Source organism: Branchiostoma lanceolatum, chromosome 4 (genome assembly GCF_035083965.1).
Source record: "Branchiostoma lanceolatum isolate klBraLanc5 chromosome 4, klBraLanc5.hap2, whole genome shotgun sequence".
Taxonomy (NCBI): Eukaryota; Metazoa; Chordata; class Leptocardii; order Amphioxiformes; family Branchiostomatidae; genus Branchiostoma; species Branchiostoma lanceolatum.
The window spans coordinates 32927024-32944062 of record NC_089725.1 but is presented as its reverse complement, the minus strand read 5'-3'; the positions used below and the strand labels follow the sequence as shown (position 1 = coordinate 32944062).

General features: G+C 43.2%; 2 protein-coding genes across 9 annotated transcripts in view; one reads left to right on the top strand and one right to left on the bottom strand.

Moving 5' to 3' along the window:
* Window positions 1–122: 122 nt before the first annotated feature.
* On the bottom strand, window positions 123–3194 carry LOC136434102 (large ribosomal subunit protein uL14m-like). Of its 2 annotated transcripts, none has more exons than XM_066426844.1 (3): window positions 3033–3194; window positions 1720–1775; window positions 123–998 (listed from the first exon to the last, which is right to left on the bottom strand). In XM_066426844.1, exons 1-3 carry the CDS (start codon window positions 3192–3194, stop codon window positions 626–628), a joined length of 591 nt encoding a protein of 196 aa, XP_066282941.1. In that variant the 3' UTR covers window positions 123–625. The 2 variants fall into 2 exon arrangements, with proteins under 2 accessions (XP_066282941.1, XP_066282942.1); XM_066426845.1 differs by having other exon boundaries at window positions 1720–1783; window positions 3033–3148.
* Window positions 3156–17039, top strand: part of LOC136434097 (calcium permeable stress-gated cation channel 1-like) — a 38703-nt gene continuing 24819 nt past the window's right edge. For 5 of the 7 annotated variants that reach the window (XR_010755700.1, XR_010755702.1, XR_010755701.1 and 2 more), the window contains exons 1-6: window positions 3162–3260; window positions 11184–11468; window positions 13309–13391; window positions 14583–14627; window positions 15947–16079; window positions 16428–16465. Coding sequence is in view for 4 of the 7 variants with exons in the window: in XM_066426833.1 (XP_066282930.1) it covers window positions 11223–11468; window positions 13309–13391; window positions 14583–14627; window positions 15947–16079; window positions 16428–16465 (545 nt within the window). In the remaining 3 variants the exon portion in view is untranslated. Of the gene's footprint in view, window positions 3261–11056; window positions 11071–11183; window positions 11469–13308; window positions 13392–14582; window positions 14628–15946; window positions 16080–16427; window positions 16466–17039 lie in introns of all 7 variants that reach the window. The other 2 variants (XM_066426834.1, XM_066426835.1) reach the window with 2 other exon arrangements.

Sequence of the window (17039 nt, the reverse complement as noted above, 5' to 3'; positions counted from 1 at the left end):
ATACTGTTTTGTTAAGTCTCGTGAGCAACAATAGACTAAGAAGGAAAGTTTTCATAACAACCATGCATCCCATCTGGGAACCTTACCAAATACCTCTATTAGGAACAAAGTACAAATAGATCTGAGGTGTCAAATATCATATTTATTTATTGGCACCTTTTGAAAACTAATCATTTATTGAAAATGTTTCCTAATTTCCTCATGTCAGCCATAGTTGATGAAAGAAACAAGTTTATTTGAGAAAATGACTTCATCGATCAGTCGTTCATTTGTTACATGGAGTTCTCAAAGGAAACTTATTTTCTCAGTCAACATTATAAAGTTAACACAGTCAGTAACATCCTTGTAGTCTCTTGAATGGAAGGGCGTGACATTCCAGTCCAGGCCTTATAGTTATACTGAATACTCCAGTCACGATGGCCAGTACCATGGATGTTGAGGGACTGGTCAGCAGTGTTTAGGGACTGGTCAGCAGTGTTTAGAGACTGGTCAGCAGTGTTTAGGGACTGGTCAGCAGTGTTTAGGGACTGGTCAGCAGTGTTTAGGGACTGGTCAGCAGTGTTTAGGGACTGGTCAGCAGTGTTAAGGGACTGGTCAGCAGTGTTTAAGGACTGGTCGGCAGTGTTCAGATGAACCGGGAGGCGATGGCCAGCACCTTGGACTGGTCGGCTGCCTTTTTCCTGAGCAGTGAGGGGACGGGAACCTTGATCCTGGTGCCGGTGGGGTTCCCAGAATCCTCCAGCAGGATGAGGTTGTTGGAGTCAAACTTGGGGGTCATGCGAGGTCCCGCCATCTTGTGTCCCACGATGAGGCCCTTCTTCTTCTGGCCCATGATGGCCACCAGCACCTGGTCCCCCACCTTGCCGATGCTGTTCTTCTTGTAGACGTGGATGACGCGCGGCGGCTTGCCTCGGCGGACGGACTCCTCCCCCAGGCTGCTGTTGTCCACGACTCGCAGTCTCGTCATGCGGTAGATCGCTGCTGTCGGGGCTGTGGTGCTGAGGATGGGGAACAGGGAGAGGAACATGTGACTATCTGGGTTAACTCCCTAAACTTCCACTGGTCATGGCAGGAAACACACAAGTCATGTACAACGTACAAGCTCAGGTACAATAAACGGGACCGTGAGAGCTAGAGGAAGATGTCACTTTAGCTTAGCAGCTCCCTAATCTTTCAATTGGCATAGCACTGTTTCTGCTAGCCTGGAATCCAAACCTATTATAGCTCCCGAGTTTCCTCTCTGCAAAAGAGACTCGCTCGGGAGCTATAATAGGTTTGGATGTAGAGAGGAGACTCAGGAGCTATAATAGGCTTGGATGCAGAGAGGAGACTTTGGGCCTATAAATAGGTTTGGATTCCAGGCTATGTTTCTGCAGCATGAAACACACAAGGCATGTACATATGTAGGAGGGCCTGCATGCCCCTTTTACGTAGAGCGTAATCGGCCGTTTCAATTTTACGTAGAGCGTTGCCGACCACTCCATAATTTAGTGTAGAGCGTAGGGAGGCTTTTCTGAATTTAGCGTAGAGCGGCTTTCTGAATTAAGCGTATTACGTAGCCGGCCCCCCCGAATTTAGCGTAGAGCGTTGTCGGGACCCCCTCCCCATGCAGGCCCTCATTTAGTATACAGGCTCCTTAAACCAGAGACATGCCACTTCATGAGTGATGAGAAGTTAAGGGACTTGAACTCTGAAGTGAACATGAAGCAAAAGACAAACCTGAACAGTCTGGAACAGCAGGTCACATGACCTGTTAGACCTCTCACTAGCGCCATCTGGTGAGCTAGAAGAGAATGACAGGGCATCATCAGAGTTGTATTCAGGACAGCTTGAGACCTATCAGTTAATATTCACCTTGAATATTCACCTAATATTAATGTTATTAAAAACATATCAATTCAGAATTAAAAAGCTGGTGAACTCCAAATTCTGGTTGAGTGTCCCTGACATAAGGTCTCATTCCTGTATTACTCCGAGTGGGTACCCTAAAAGAGTCCGTTGCCCAAAAAATGAACGGCTGCATGTACGTGTGTCTATTTCGGTGTAAAAATTCCTTTTAGCTAGCCCAGCTGATATAAAGCGTCAAACTGATGAAAGCTTGTTTGTAACAGAAGAAATTAACAGGTAAAGTACGGCTGCCGCGTGCGAGGTCGGGCGTCCACAGCCGGACATTGGCGGTAATTCGGTCGATCACTTTCAGCTGGAAAGTGCCTATTTAGTAGCCTGGGTGCCATCCTATTTCTACCGGGGCTCCTACACTCGCTACCCTAAAAAAATTTTTTTAGGGTAGCGAGTGTAGGAGCCCCGGTAGATTGGCACCCAGGCTACCTATTTAGGGGGTCTAGCTAAGTGCCGTTTGTAATTGCCATAAAAAGGTATTGTATGCCAACTGGTAGTTGGCAATTTTTTCAAATGATCTAGGGTAGATGAGCTCAACAGAGAATGAATGACATTGGTGCATTTCCTATAGCTTCATTATGAACGCGCCCATGTAAAACACGTTTTATAACATGTAAGCCTATGGGGCGAAAAAACTCATGAATGAGACCTTAAGACAGCCGATGCTGTCTGTGAAACGTCTGCCTGTTTCCAAATGTTAGCCAGTTGCTTGAGTAACTGTCTTTTGGTAAATTTCTGCTTGGAGATGAAGGCTTTTCATCAGATGAGACCAAACACCTCACTTGGTCTTCCCATAATGGTTAAATATTTTTGAAAGCTGCTTTTGATAAGGTTTTAAAGAAGCATGTATGGTTTGCTATCCCAGTTCTACGTACAACAGAACAAGAGACAGCATTACCAGTTGAACAGCGCACACATACACGTGTGTACACGAACATGCACCTTACCCGTAACGTTAACGATAACATATACATAAACAGTGATGGTAGGCATGCTAGGCTAGCTACTACATGGCACCCACGTCCTTATCACAATCACATGTGCACATAGCGGCTGCTCTAGTTTTGCTGCACCAGTGGGCATAGAACGCATGAAACACCTACACTTCAACAGTATTTAAAAAAAAAACTCACCTTGAAGAAAGACGTCTCAAACCCCCCTAAACTTGAAGAAACCCGTTTCCTCTCCGCCCTCCCACGTTCTGACCTTCCCAATCCCGGAAGTGAAGCTGGGCACCAGACCGAGGCTGGGCAGTAGAGCGCATGCGCACCAGCAGGTGAGTTCTGAAATGACATCACCGCGATCGGAGGTGCCAAAATGACCTGAATTTAACCCAAGATTCCCGTCCTAAACCGCGTCAGGTGAGCACAATATTACTGTACTTAGTCTATAACGTTTCCATCTGCTGTGTGTGTGAGTTTGGTCGAGTTTTCCCGCTCCGTGGCGGAGTTGTTGTACTTTGTGTGCGGCGTGTGGCTGGTCCTGCCGTGTGCAGGTACCGGTTGATCAGGTGGGAGTGGCAGAAATGCTGCCGACATTTTCATCGGTAAAAACTCTCCGTCTCCCCGCCGAGCAGAAACATCGCCACCGAACCATTCCTGCGGGCCATCGGGAGGGGAAACCGTCTCATGCACAGGGGACGGACGGGACGTTTTGTGTTGTAATCAACGATCAACGCTTAATGACATAAACGGCGTCATCATGGATAAAGTGATGATAAAGTGATGAAGTGGGGACTCCAGCAGGCAGGTGCGGTCCTGATGCGGGAGGGAGGAATAAAGATGCGGCTTTCCGAGCCAATTAGCAGCTCCTCACCCAGAACCGCGATCAGAGCGGGAGGGACCGCTGGGGCGGGCAGGGGGGTTATCTTGTAGTGACTTCCACCCGTGCAGGAATGAAATAAGGGCTTCAAAAATTAATGGAGCGGCGGCTGGCGGGACGGTTATGGTCGTCAGCTGTTTTTATGGCTCTGATTGGAAAATGCTGCTTCACATAATGATGGCAATGACTTAGATATGAATAATGATATCAATTATGTAAGAACTATAAAGACACGATGTTGACATATGGGCCTCCCTGTTTATATGTTCCAGTGGGATATGTTAATGTTACCAATTGCCAATCCATATCTTTACATCACAAAAAGAGGTTATTAAAATTTAGAGCATCTATTTTGATGTTTTTCCCCCGCTTGGTACAAAAAAATCTATGCAATGATTCCAATAATTCTAAGTATGTTGTGTGTAATCTTAAAAATGGGAGTAGAGGGGACCCTTAAGATGGAATTATGGTGGCATCTGGACCGGAAGAGCTTGCTTGAAACGTCATTGATTCCCGTGATATTGATCCAATTTTCGGATCAATATGATCAAACACAAGGCCAGGTGGGAACAATTATATAACTACAGGGGAAAGCTTGAGATTTTGTCATACAAGCATTAAATTGCTTTACAGAGCTTCTGTCATCCTTCCAGGACACTACTATAAAATGTTGTTTATTTATTTATTTATTGTCAAATGCAACGGTACATTACACAGACTCTCAAGGCAGCGTAGCTGATGTTGGAGAGTAGACATGTATGGACAGACAGATACATAAGCAATGTCACTATTTGTCATAACACAAAATGTTGTTTATGTCAAATACTGATGCCTTATTGGTTATCAGGTCTGGGAATGATATACAGTAAATCCCCTCTAAAATGCTACGTCAGTGAAGACTTGACTCCATGTTTCAATAAACACAAGACATTAGTAGTACAGTTACTAGTACTCAAATAACTGGGTAGATTTTGGAAATAGGCCAGACGTTTTAGGCAGCATCTAAAACGCTGTTTATGTTAAATACTGCTGCCTTGGTTGTAGTTGGTGATAATCAGGACTAGTCTAGAATACAGTAGTAGAAATAATATACAATAATATCATTATTCTGTCTAAAATGCTGTTTATGTTTAGTACCGGTGCTTTGGTGGAGTACTCTCAGACTGGTACATACTGTATGCTGTATGTACAAAGGCTGCCCTGTGAATGAGACATTTGCACTGGGCGTCCAAATGTAAATAAATAGATTGTTGGAATAACAAGATAGCAGAGGCTTACACCAGATAGGGTGCCTTGTGTTGGGAAGGGGGCGGGATACTCCTGTGTCATGCCACAATCTAGGCCTACATCCGATGCGCATGGTTATCGTCTGACTGTTTCACACACCTGACATGTTATATGTTGTGTTGTGATGACTTGAAATGTTAACATTGAACCAAACTGGGTCATTTCTACATCTCTGTGCAGCTAAACCTTCCATACTTCATTATTCATGGCGCCGTGGGTCGATGCCAGGCCAGATATTCAATGGTATGTTTCTGCACACATCAATATTTCATGACGTCGTCCCTCTCTCCCCACCAACGGATCAGCAGAGACGCTAAACGAGAAAAAGTCATTCCAGGTGCCGCTAGGTATCCTAGGGAGTCCAATCACACCAGAAACACTGGGCAAGATTTTCATCCATCCTTCAATTGGTACAAATTAGTGGGGAAGGGGGGGGGGGTTGCTTGGAGATGTCATCCCCCAGATATAACAGAATGGGCAGGGGTCGGGAGGGCGGCGGGGCATTAGCCAGATTAAGGACGGAGAATTGGATTGGGTTCATTCCCGCAGATTGGGCTGGCCAGATTAATCTTGTCTGTTCTTTACGTAATCAACCAGAGGGCCGGACTGTTGCCATGGCTACAGGCTGCACAGGAGAAGTCTTAGGTTGTGCCTCACATACAAATCCTTAATGACTCGTGTATCTTGTGTCTTAATCAGGTCTGAGTTCTACAATTATATAATCTGCAGGTTTTAGTAGTTTTGGTTCAGCCCTGCCTTCGGGCGTCAGTCATAAAATGCACCATGTCCAGGTGGCGCTTAAACAGCCAGTTAGTTTGGTTGAGGTTCTGTTGTTTGGGACAGTACAAGTTTGTGTGGGACAGTACTGAGTTTGTGTGGGACAGTACAAGTTTGTGTGGGACAGTACTGAGTTTGTGTGGGACAGTACTGAGTTTGTGTGGGACAGTACTGAGTTTGTGTGGGACAGTACTGAGTTTGTGTGGGACAGTACTGAGTTTGTGTGGGACAGTACTGAGTTTGTGTGGGACAGTACTGGGTTTGTGTGGGACAGTACTGAGTTTGTGTGGGGCAGTACTGAGTTTGTGTGGGGCAGTACTGAGTTTGTGTGGGACAGTACTGAGTTTGTGTGGGACAGTACTGAGTTTGTGTGGGACAGTACTGAGTTTGTGTGGGACAGTACTGAGTTTGTGTGGGACAGTACTGAGTTTGTGTGGGACAGTACTGAGTTTGTGTGGGACAGTACTGGGTTTGTGTGGGACAGTACTGAGTTTGTGTGGGGCAGTACTGAGTTTGTGTGGGGCAGTACTGAGTTTGTGTGGGACAGTACTGAGTTTGTGTGGGACAGTACTGAGTTTGTGTGGGACAGTACTGAGTTTGTGTGGAACAGTACATTACTGAGTCTGTGTGGGACAGAACTGAGTTTGTGTGGGATAGTACTGAGTTTGTGTGGGACAGGAGTTTGTGTGGGACTTGATGTTGTGCCCAAGTTATTTTGACCCCCAGTAACTTGAGTAAGGTCTGTTAAGGGCAAACTTGTTCTATATATCAGGAGTATTTTTAGTCTTCCTGTTTTCAGTGACTAGTAAACAAGTTCATGGCAAGGGCATGTTTTCTTTCTAAGACTTGCTTTCCTAAAAAGCTTGCTTCACAGTAAACAAAGCCCCCCTCCCCCTAGCCCAGCAACAGTGATCAATGATGTGGGAACAGACAAAGCTAGCTACTAGTAGCTCAGGTACCATCCAGGTTAGCAGCCGTAGAAACAAACACTACTGTCATCAGAGATGATATTAGGTTTCAGGGCTCGGGGCTCAGGTTTTGAAAAAATAACACAGCATAAAAAACATGTACCAAATGTAAACATACATTCACTTGACATTTTTTTTTGGAGCTAGGTGTTCTACAAGGAGTGGAAAAGGTGCAAATGAATATATTAGGTAATTTGTAGGTAGAGATATCTGTATAGGTAATGTATAGAAGAAAACATAGGTATGCAATTGCAAGGTCCATCTGCCCTTCCAACATTACTTCTCACACTCCTAAACCTTACCTCATGACTCAAAATCACTACTAGTATCTGGTCTGTCTTCTAAATGTGTTTAAGAACAATTTTCAAGTACAGGGGGAAGTATAATTTTATGGGTGTTTACAGAATGAGGAATTTCTCCAAAAATATTTTGAGTCAGCATGGCCTTAACACTTCTCTATGGCAAATAAAGAGGCCAAGGGGTCAATGACCTTATTGTACCTCTAGTCACAAGACAGTTGGTCATGTATTAGTTAGTCTGTATAACGGAAACTCCAGCTGTCCGGGGGTTTCTGGCGGCTAGCCGTTACAGGCGGCGGACTAGACTTACTCAAAGTAGACTTAGATCCTCCCGTGCCTAGTGGCACATCGGGCAGCAAGCTTCCTCCATTCTGTGCGGTTTTGGGCCAGGACTTCTGCTCCTTTCATGGTAATCCCCAGTTGGTCAAGGTCCTTCTGTAGCATGTGTTTCCATGTACGTTTGGGTCTTCCCCTTTTCTTTTCCCTTCGTCGGGTTTCCATTTTAGCGCTGTTTGTGCGTGTCGTTCCACAGGCATTCTAAACAAATGACCTACATGTGTATTTGACTCTTCTTTCCGCGATGGTGGTACTACTCTCACCTCTCAAATAAACGTACCGGTACGTTTAATTTTTTCGCCTCAAAATCCGCCCGGTAGTTTCTTATTTTAGACGGTACGTTTATTATTCTTTGGAAAAATGGAGGCTTTGCTAACCAGGAATCCCTCTAAAATCTAAAGTTAAAGTTTTTCTTCCCGTATTTCCCCGCTATTTTTGCTCATAATTCGCTATTTTTCGGCCTAGTGGCGTTGATTTTCCCGCCGCTTTGACCGCGGGCGGACTTTGTGAAAATTATCCTGGCAGTACTCGTAACATATCGGTCGATAATCGATATTGCTATATATGACGCTACAAAGTAAACGGGAAAATAAGACGCCACACTAACATTTCAGAATACAATTTTCATATAAATGAATTTGAACAGTCTCTATTTACATCGTAAACCAAAGCACGCGGATCTAAAAACGTGTAGAAGAGTAGAGTGCATGGGGAATAATTCCTGCCCACTATCGGCAGCGCGGCGGAAAAATAAGTTGTTCACAGAAGACATGTTACACGTAAAAACAACAATCATAACTAAACTTCCCTTGTGATATGTGTTTTGAGGCCACAAAACCTCTATAACGGCAGAAATATATCCGATATGATTCGGTAAAACAACAGCTGGAAATCGCGAAACATGGCCACCACTATTCAGTGATGTTGACAGTAAAACTAGCAGCATATTGCATAGCGCGGATACCGATCTTTAAAATGATACCGTAAACGCATGAAAATATTATATTTTGGGGTAACGATAGACACAGAAGGCCATCTTTATTTTCAGAGGGTTCCATATTTTAAAATGACCGTAATATTTTCCCAATTTAGCGGTTAAGCGCGGTTTTCTAGTGTCAACATGACATCGGTAACTTCCTCGTATGTGCGGGCTAGGACGTTGAGCTACTTTTACAGTCGAGCTCTGTTCAATATTATGGGCTTTATCGCGGGAACTCGAAATCCAAGCGTCTCACAAAAACTTTGTTTTCGACGCTATGGAGCAAAAGTTTATAGACCTAAACCTATTCTGTGGAGGGAGTGTGTTCATATTTGATTTTTTGGGGGTGATATCTTTAGAAAATATGATCAGGTACATTAGTAGCTATCTGATGATTTTTGTTATATGTCACATTGTCAGTGTCTGTCACTGATTGTCAATAATCATAAATGATGTACATGTACAACAATTTTCTTTGATCATTTGCTTAAAGTAGTAGAAAATGCTTGTGTCATGTACATTTTCACTTGTTGAATTTGAAAGCACCGTGGCCCCCGGTTAGGGGTCATAGCGGGGAACCTATGCCCAATTTTTCAACATTACTATTATATTTTATCGAAGTGGTGAGGAAGATCATCATGAATTGAACGAGCTATGTACAGTTATTCTGTTCAATATCTATATACGTAATAGGTATGGTCCTGAGGCATAATTGAATTTTAGATATAACCTTCCTAGGCCTGTTAATTATCTTATTTCCCTCGGACAGTTGTATGGACACAGTTTACCTTGACTGTCAATTTTGAAATTTTCCGGGGGGTACTTATATTTCAGGGGGTACTTATATTAGATTTTGAAGATTTGTCTGGGGGGTACTTCTATTCTAGGGGGTACTTCTATTTGAGAGGTGAGAGTAAGGGGTTTGGTCCCACTCCTGTCGTAAACTTCTTCATTGTAATTCTATCTTTATAAGTTATGTTATATACATTTCTGAGACACCATTGTTGGAATGCATCAAGAAGCCGACTAGAAGCGCGATTAAAATCAGGCTGTGTATTTGTATACAGCAGTGGAACAAACAGGTGTGGCTTCTCTGGAACAAATATAATGGCTCCTCAGGAATAAGCATGACTGTATACTAATGGCTCCTCTGAAACAAGGATGTGTAACGGCTTCTATTGAACTGTATTAAAGCATGTATTATGTGGAACCTCTGGAACAAACATACATAATGGCTTCTCTGAAACAAGGATATGGCTTCTCTGGAATAAATGTATATCGGTTCCTCTGAAACAAACGTTCCTCTGGATCAGGAATAAGCATTAGTGATGGCACCCCAGGAATAAGCATCAGTATGATGCCGCTCCTGCGCCCTTGTTACAAGTGAAGCTCGCTGGAAGCTGCCGGTAAAAGGGTAAGTAAGCCCCCGGGACCGCGGGATTGTTCCAGCGTGATTGTTCCTGCCGGCAGCTCCCATTCAGCTGAGCCCAGGAGGTGCCTCGAACACGTTAAACAGCCTCATTACCCTACACATTGGGTACCTGCCTGTGGCACTGGCTGCAAATACACCTGATATTATTATAATTTCTCAGGCGATTACTGCCGTGTTTAATGCACTAAAACTGCCGACTGTCATGATGGTCGGGCATGTGGAGGAATATTAATGGAGTTCCCTGCATTGTTAGATGTACCATGTACAATACGTACTAGGGCTGTTACATGTACCATGTACAATACTGGGGTTGTTACATGTACCATGTACAATACTGGGGTTCTTAGACGTACCATGTACAACACTGGGGTTGTTAGATGTACCATGTACAATACTGGGGTTGTTAGATGTACTATGTACAGTACTGAAGTTGCAAGACGTACAATACTAGAGCTGTACCATGTACAATTTCGGGTGTTGAAGAAGAGTGATGGATGTCACTTGAAGCATCTGGAATCTCCGAATCTTATCCTGTTGTAGAGTTTGAATTGTCTTTTTACATGTATGATACTAGTGTTGACTATGTGTACAACTCATTACAACTTACAAGTGTGGATGGTAGAAATTCTGGTTCATACTTCAGAATTATTGATAGTCAAGTCAAGTCAAAGCCTTTATTTTACTTCGAATGCTTGTTCGGCCATAATATGGCCGCTTTTCGCAAGGTTGAAGTGAAACGGAGGGGCAGGAGTCACGGTACAAAAATAAACTTAACGTAAACTTAACGTAACCGATATCAATACAATCATGGAAAATACATCAAAATAAATAGTTGAATAAATAATTAGATAAATAAATACATGAATACATCATAGTACATAATTAAGTCATCAATCCGTTATCCAGTCCATATTTGCACTCAAGGGCTAATTATCTATGATCCAATAGGTATTTGAAGACATGGATTGACGAATAGAATTATTGATATTGCTTTGTCGTGACAATAATTGGTCAAAATCAACACTTTTGTAGGATGAAAGTCGATGTCTTGTATTCAGGGGTTTTCCTGTGTGTTTTTCCAGGTTCAATAGTTATCGTTGAGAACACCACCAGCCATGGGGCACGTTCAGCCCGAGTTTGGGTTAGCATTAGTATTGTCAGTATAATTTGTAACTTACAGTTACTGTTAGTATTGTCAGTATAATTTGTAACAGTAATGTAGTTGTCAGTAACAGGAGTTTTCCTGTGTGTTTTCCAGGTTCGTTAGTTAGCATTGAGAGCACCACCAGCCATGGGGGACGTTCAACCCAAGTTAGGGTTAGTATTGTCAGTATAATTTGTAACAGTTACTGTGAGTAACAGGAGTTTTCCTGTGTGTTTTCCAGGTTCGCTAGTTAGTACTAGTGTTGAGAACACCACCAGCCATGGGGGACGTTCAGCCCGAGGTCGTGACCCCGATGAGTCTGTCGGGCGGCTTGAACCTGCAGGTCGGGGCCTCCATCACGCCCTACACCATCCTGCCCAACGCCAGCCTGTCCCCGGCGGCAGCCAAGTGCGACGTCTACATCCGCAACGTCACCGGGCGCGGCATGCCCTCCATCCTGGTGCAGGAGCAGCTCTACTACGGAGGCATCCCCTTCAACCTGGGGCTCAACATGGCAGCTTGGGTGGTGAGTACAATTTACTGTGTACAACATAGTACAACCCAGTACAACTATGTACAACACAGTACAACTATGTACAACACAGTGCAACCCCATATCCCCTTCAACCTCGGGCTCAACATGGCAGCTTGCTGAATTGGGTGGTGAGTACAACTCAGTACAACCTAGTACAACTATGTACAACACAGTGCAACCCCGTATCCCCTTCAACCTCAGCCTCAACATGGCAGCATGGGTGGTGAGTACAACTGCATGTGTGCAACCTATTACAACCTAGTACAACTGTGTAGTACTACAAGAACCCAGTACAACCTATTACAACTCTGGCCAGCACAACTGTGTACAAAACAGTACTACTAGTATTCAGTACAACTATTGTCAACTATGTACCACCCAGTACAACTATGTACAACACAGTAGAACCCAGTACAACTACATACAACCCAGTACAACTAATATATATAGTATGTACATCCCAGTTCAGCCCAGTACAACATAGTACAACCCAGTACAGCTATGTGCAACCCCACTTACAGCACAGTACACCCCATGTCCCGTCAACCTGGGGCTAGCCCAACATGGCCCACAGGGTGGAAAGTACAACAAAGTGAAAGGAACAATTACAACCCATGCAGTACAACTCCACATTCCCTTACTAGAACAATTACAACCCATGCAGTACAACTCCACATTCCCTTACTAGAACAATTACAACCCATGCAGTACAACTCCACATTCCCTTACTAGAACAATTACAACCCATGCAGTACAACTCCACATTCCCTTACTAGAACAATTACAACCCATGCAGTACAACTCCACATTCCCTTACTAGAACAATTACAACCCATGCAGTACAACTCCACATTCCCTTTCTAGAACAATTACAACCCATGCAGTACAACTCCACATTCCCTTACTAGAACAATTACAACCCATGCAGTACAACTCCACATTCCCTTACTAGAACAATTACAACCCATGCAGTACAACTCCACATTCCCTTACTAGAACAATTACAACCCATGCAGTACAGCTCCACATTCCCTTACTAGAACAATTACAACCCATGCAGTACAGCTCCACATTCCCTTACTAGAACAATTACAACCCATGCAGTACAGCTCCACATTCCCTTACTAGAACAATTAAAACCCATGCAGTACAACTCCACATTCCCTTACTAGAACAATTACAACCCATGCAGTACAACTCCACATTCCCTTACTAGAACAATTACAACCCATGCAGTACAACTCCACATTCCCTTACTAGAACAATTACAACCCATGCAGTACAACTCCACATTCCCTTACTAGAACAATTACAACCCATGCAGTACAACTCCACATTCCCTTACTAGAACAATTACAACCCATGCAGTACAACTCCACATTCCCTTACTAGAACAATTACAACCCATGCAGTACAACTCCACATTCCCTTACTAGAACAATTACAACCCATGCAGTACAACTCCACATTCCCTTACTAGAACAATTACAACCCATGCAGTACAGCTCCACATTCCCTTACTAGAACAATTACAACCCATGCAGTACAGCTCCACATTCCCTTACTAGAACAATTACAACCCATGCAGTACAGCTCCACATTCCCTTACTAGAACAATTACAACCCATGCAGTACAACTCCACATTCCCTTACTAGAACAATTACAACCCATGCAGTACAACTCCACATTCCCTTACTAGTATGTTTGTCACAACCCGTTTTTTGTTTTGTTTTTACAGCTTTTGTTGTTGTTGTTTCCACAGCTCCTGTTGTTGTTGTTTCCACAGCTCCTGTCGTTGTTGTTTTCACAGCTCCTGTTGTTGTTTTTCAGCTCCTGTTGTTGCTATTTGCGGTTCTGCGGAAGATAGCCTGGGACTACGGCCGCCTTGCCCTCATGTCAAGGGCGGATGAAAGGTAACGTTGCAGAGGCTTCAGTTTCCATTTCCTGCTACAAAGGCTGCCTAATGGTGGGGACCTGATCCGATAACTCCTGATGTCCGATATTCCTGATGACTGAACCCGCGGGGGGTCACCTCTCAATGCATGATCGCTATCTCCCGTCACTTCACATCCATTTGTCAGCACCGCCGTGAAGCGCTAAAGCTTGCCTCACAAATCAAACCTGCTTGTATAAAAGGAAGGCTACAGGCTTGCTGTCTGCTACTCTCCAAGCAGAGGTTGGTGGAGAAAATTGTGACCTTTTTACCGTATGCGCCGTTTTCTGTCGGCACCCTTCACAGAGAGTGCAGACAGAAAGCAGGGCATATGAATGAAAAGGTCACAATGTTCTGCTTGGAGAGTAGCAGTATGGGGTTCGTGTGCTTGATGTCCCATGTATGTACTTCTGTTGCAGTAAGGTTCTGTTGCAAACTGTGCACAAGTCATTGTATAATCAGCTACCAGAGTACCTAAGTTCCTTTAGCAGAGCGTCTGAGTCTCACACTTATACAACCCGACATCACTCTTTGCGATTACCGAAAGTTAAACTGGAATTTGGGAAACGTGCATTTGCGTACAGAGGTGCAGAGAACTGGAATACACTGCCGGTAGATGTTAAAACCATTTCATCCATGCATACATTCAAAACACTCTGCAAAGAATAGTGTGACCCCTGACCTCCAATCCTTACGACCTAGCACAAAATGGACTATGAGTATGGATACGATTTTGTAATATGACGCACAAATATGTTATGTAAATATCAGTGTATTGTTTGTATATGTGTACCTAGGGTCTCCCTGAAAATCAGTGCCAAGCCACTGAGGGAGCTACCCTAGTAAAAGAATACAGAAATGAATAAACAAAGGTTCAGCAGCACTGTGACGCTGCACTTTGCGTTTTTACACGGACCAAGATCGGCATGGTTACGGGATCTATCTGTTGTGCAGTTGTCAATGTTCCATCCCTGTATGGTTTTGTTTTCCCATTTATGTAAATTTAGGTTCTACCCTGGTCAACATTGACTGAGGGAGCCCATGTATGCAAATTTATATTTTCATATATTTCACATATAATTGTGATCATCCTCATTGTTTTATGATGGTTTCTTTTTGTTGAATGTTGGTGTTTTTTATGTATACAGTTTTGTTTATTTTCTTTCTTTAGGACTCGTGTTCTGTCGAGCAACGGCAAAGGGGCGGATTATGACGTGTAGGGTTTCAGTTTCCTTTTCTGTTGCTGCCTTTTGTTGCTAAGTATTATGTTTGTCTAGTTAAGGTTTGCCCAATTTTATGCATCATGTAACATTTACTAACATTACTCCACCAGGCTACATACAATGTAATTCCTGAAAAGATGCGTCCATAAAGATCTCCAACCCAATTTCCCTCATTATTATGCACTCCTGTATTATACATATAATTATGTATATCTTAACTGTTCAAACCTGGGGGGGTGCTGGACTAGAGATCTCTCAAACCCACTGTTTTTCAAATTGGCGGATTTATGTAACCTGGTGGATTAATGCTAATGGTCTATTGCTGAAAGTGTTTTTGTAAATTTTACTCCTCAAAGTCTCTTGTGTGTCTTTTAGTCCTGTCAATTTAGTACGCCGCTTTGCTTAACGGGTGATTTTGTTTACTGCAAAAAGACAAGATTGATGGCATCATTATTTTCCACCCAATTTGAGACAGACGTTTGAACAAAATGGGACACAGCCGTTAGGCCACACCATTTTAATTTCTTGGTTAATGGAATTTTTAAAAAAATTCTAGATTGGAAAATCAAAATGAAAACAGAATCTCAGAGGAAAGTTTGTACTTTGGTGCACACAGTTTCAGGGAGTGAACAGGGTCACGTGCAAGTTTTCACCCCAGCCATCTGTTTTAAATTTCATGATGTCCTTGTGCTGAAATTTAGAGAAAAAAATCCGTTAACCAAGAAATCAAATTGGTGTGGCCTTAAGCCTCATGTTTCAGGTGACCTGTATCTGTCATGTTAGCCGGGACTATAGTTAACCAAGGAGGCTTACTTGAGCTAACTGAGTGTATACATTGTATATGTGACATGGTTGTCTGCATGGTTAGAGTCAGGCACTCAGGGAGCATTTCTGTGTATGTATATTTTTGTCTGGTGTCTTACACTGAGTTGGGCCACCCTGGCTAAATAAAACAGAGAAAGAAAGCATACTTTATATCTGAGTATTTTACATTTTAGGAGTCTGATGGCTTATTTAGATGAGATGGTAAATGGGTGTTAATGAGATGTTAATGAGATGTTAATGAGATGTTAATGACAGGTTCAGGTCATCTGAAGATAAGCTTATTGGCTGTTATTCATGTCGCCATGGAAACAGGATGATTGACAGAAAGCTTCAGCTTTAATTCTCAAAGTGAATTCTCATAAAGGAAGAACCCGAGATCTGAGAGGTTTTTTTCTTCTTTCCAAATTTAAGAAGCCACGATGATGTCAGGCGTCATGTTTTATTTGCTTCAGACTGTTCAGTTGACGCCATGTTCCCTTACCTGCAGGTGGACCAGTATATTCTATGGGGATCACGAGCCTCCGCCCGAGGGGAAAAACCTGGACGAGGAGACCTCCGTGGGGAGGGAAAGCAGGGAAAGTTTGAGCAGCCATCCGGTAGCGCCCGGGGTCCATGACAGGGTAAGTTCTGTAGCTTCTGGTGTCCATGACAGGGTAAGTTCTGTAGTGCCCGGGGTCCACGACAGGATTATAAGTAGAAGAAAGGGTTCAGGCCCCTTTATGTCCTGCAGCAGTAGCATTATTGATGATGTGAGATCCGCCCCCACATGAAGTAATGGGGCAGTTTCCTGCAGGCTTCAGAGTCGACGCTGGATGAGAGTTTCAGCCATGGGCTCATTTGTAGATAATGAACAGTTGCTGATAGTGATAGGATTCTGTAAACTTAAGGTGTATTTTTTAGACATTGGAAAAATCAATGCCTGAATTTGATTCAGAAAATAATGTAAAATGTGTTTATTTCTTCCGCAGGGTTTCTGTTCCTGGGTTCCAGCTATATTCAAAATAAAGTAAGTCGACTTCACATCTTAAAGGTCTATACAATATAGCTACTTCACGTCTTCACGCCTTGAAATGGTGTCTTTAAGACAGTCATGATCAGGTATAGATGAGAGTTGTGGGAGTAATGACGACATCACAGGGCACGATGAGTAGGTTTTCAGGTCCATTAGGCCTCACCATTTTAATTTCTTGGTTAACAGAATTTTTAAAATTATGCTAGATTGGAAAATCAACAGGAAAACAGAATCTCAGAGGAAAGTTTGTACTTCAGTGCACACAATTTCAGGGAGTGAACAGGGTCGGGTGCAAGTTTTCACCCCAGCCTTCTGTTTTCATGATTTTTTTTTTTGCTAGAATTTATTTGAAAAAGCCATTAACCAAGAAATTAAAATGGTGTGGCCTTAGTGGGAAAGTACTGACTTGCTGTGGTGATGAATGGGAAAGGGTCATGAGGCTGTTTGTGCATAAGGAAGGTCCTGGGAGATAAAACTCTCCATCACAACTGTGATTTTGAGGATATGGTATTGAAGGAAACCTGTACCTAGTACATGTATTGGCAAACTTATAGGTGTCTATTACAAA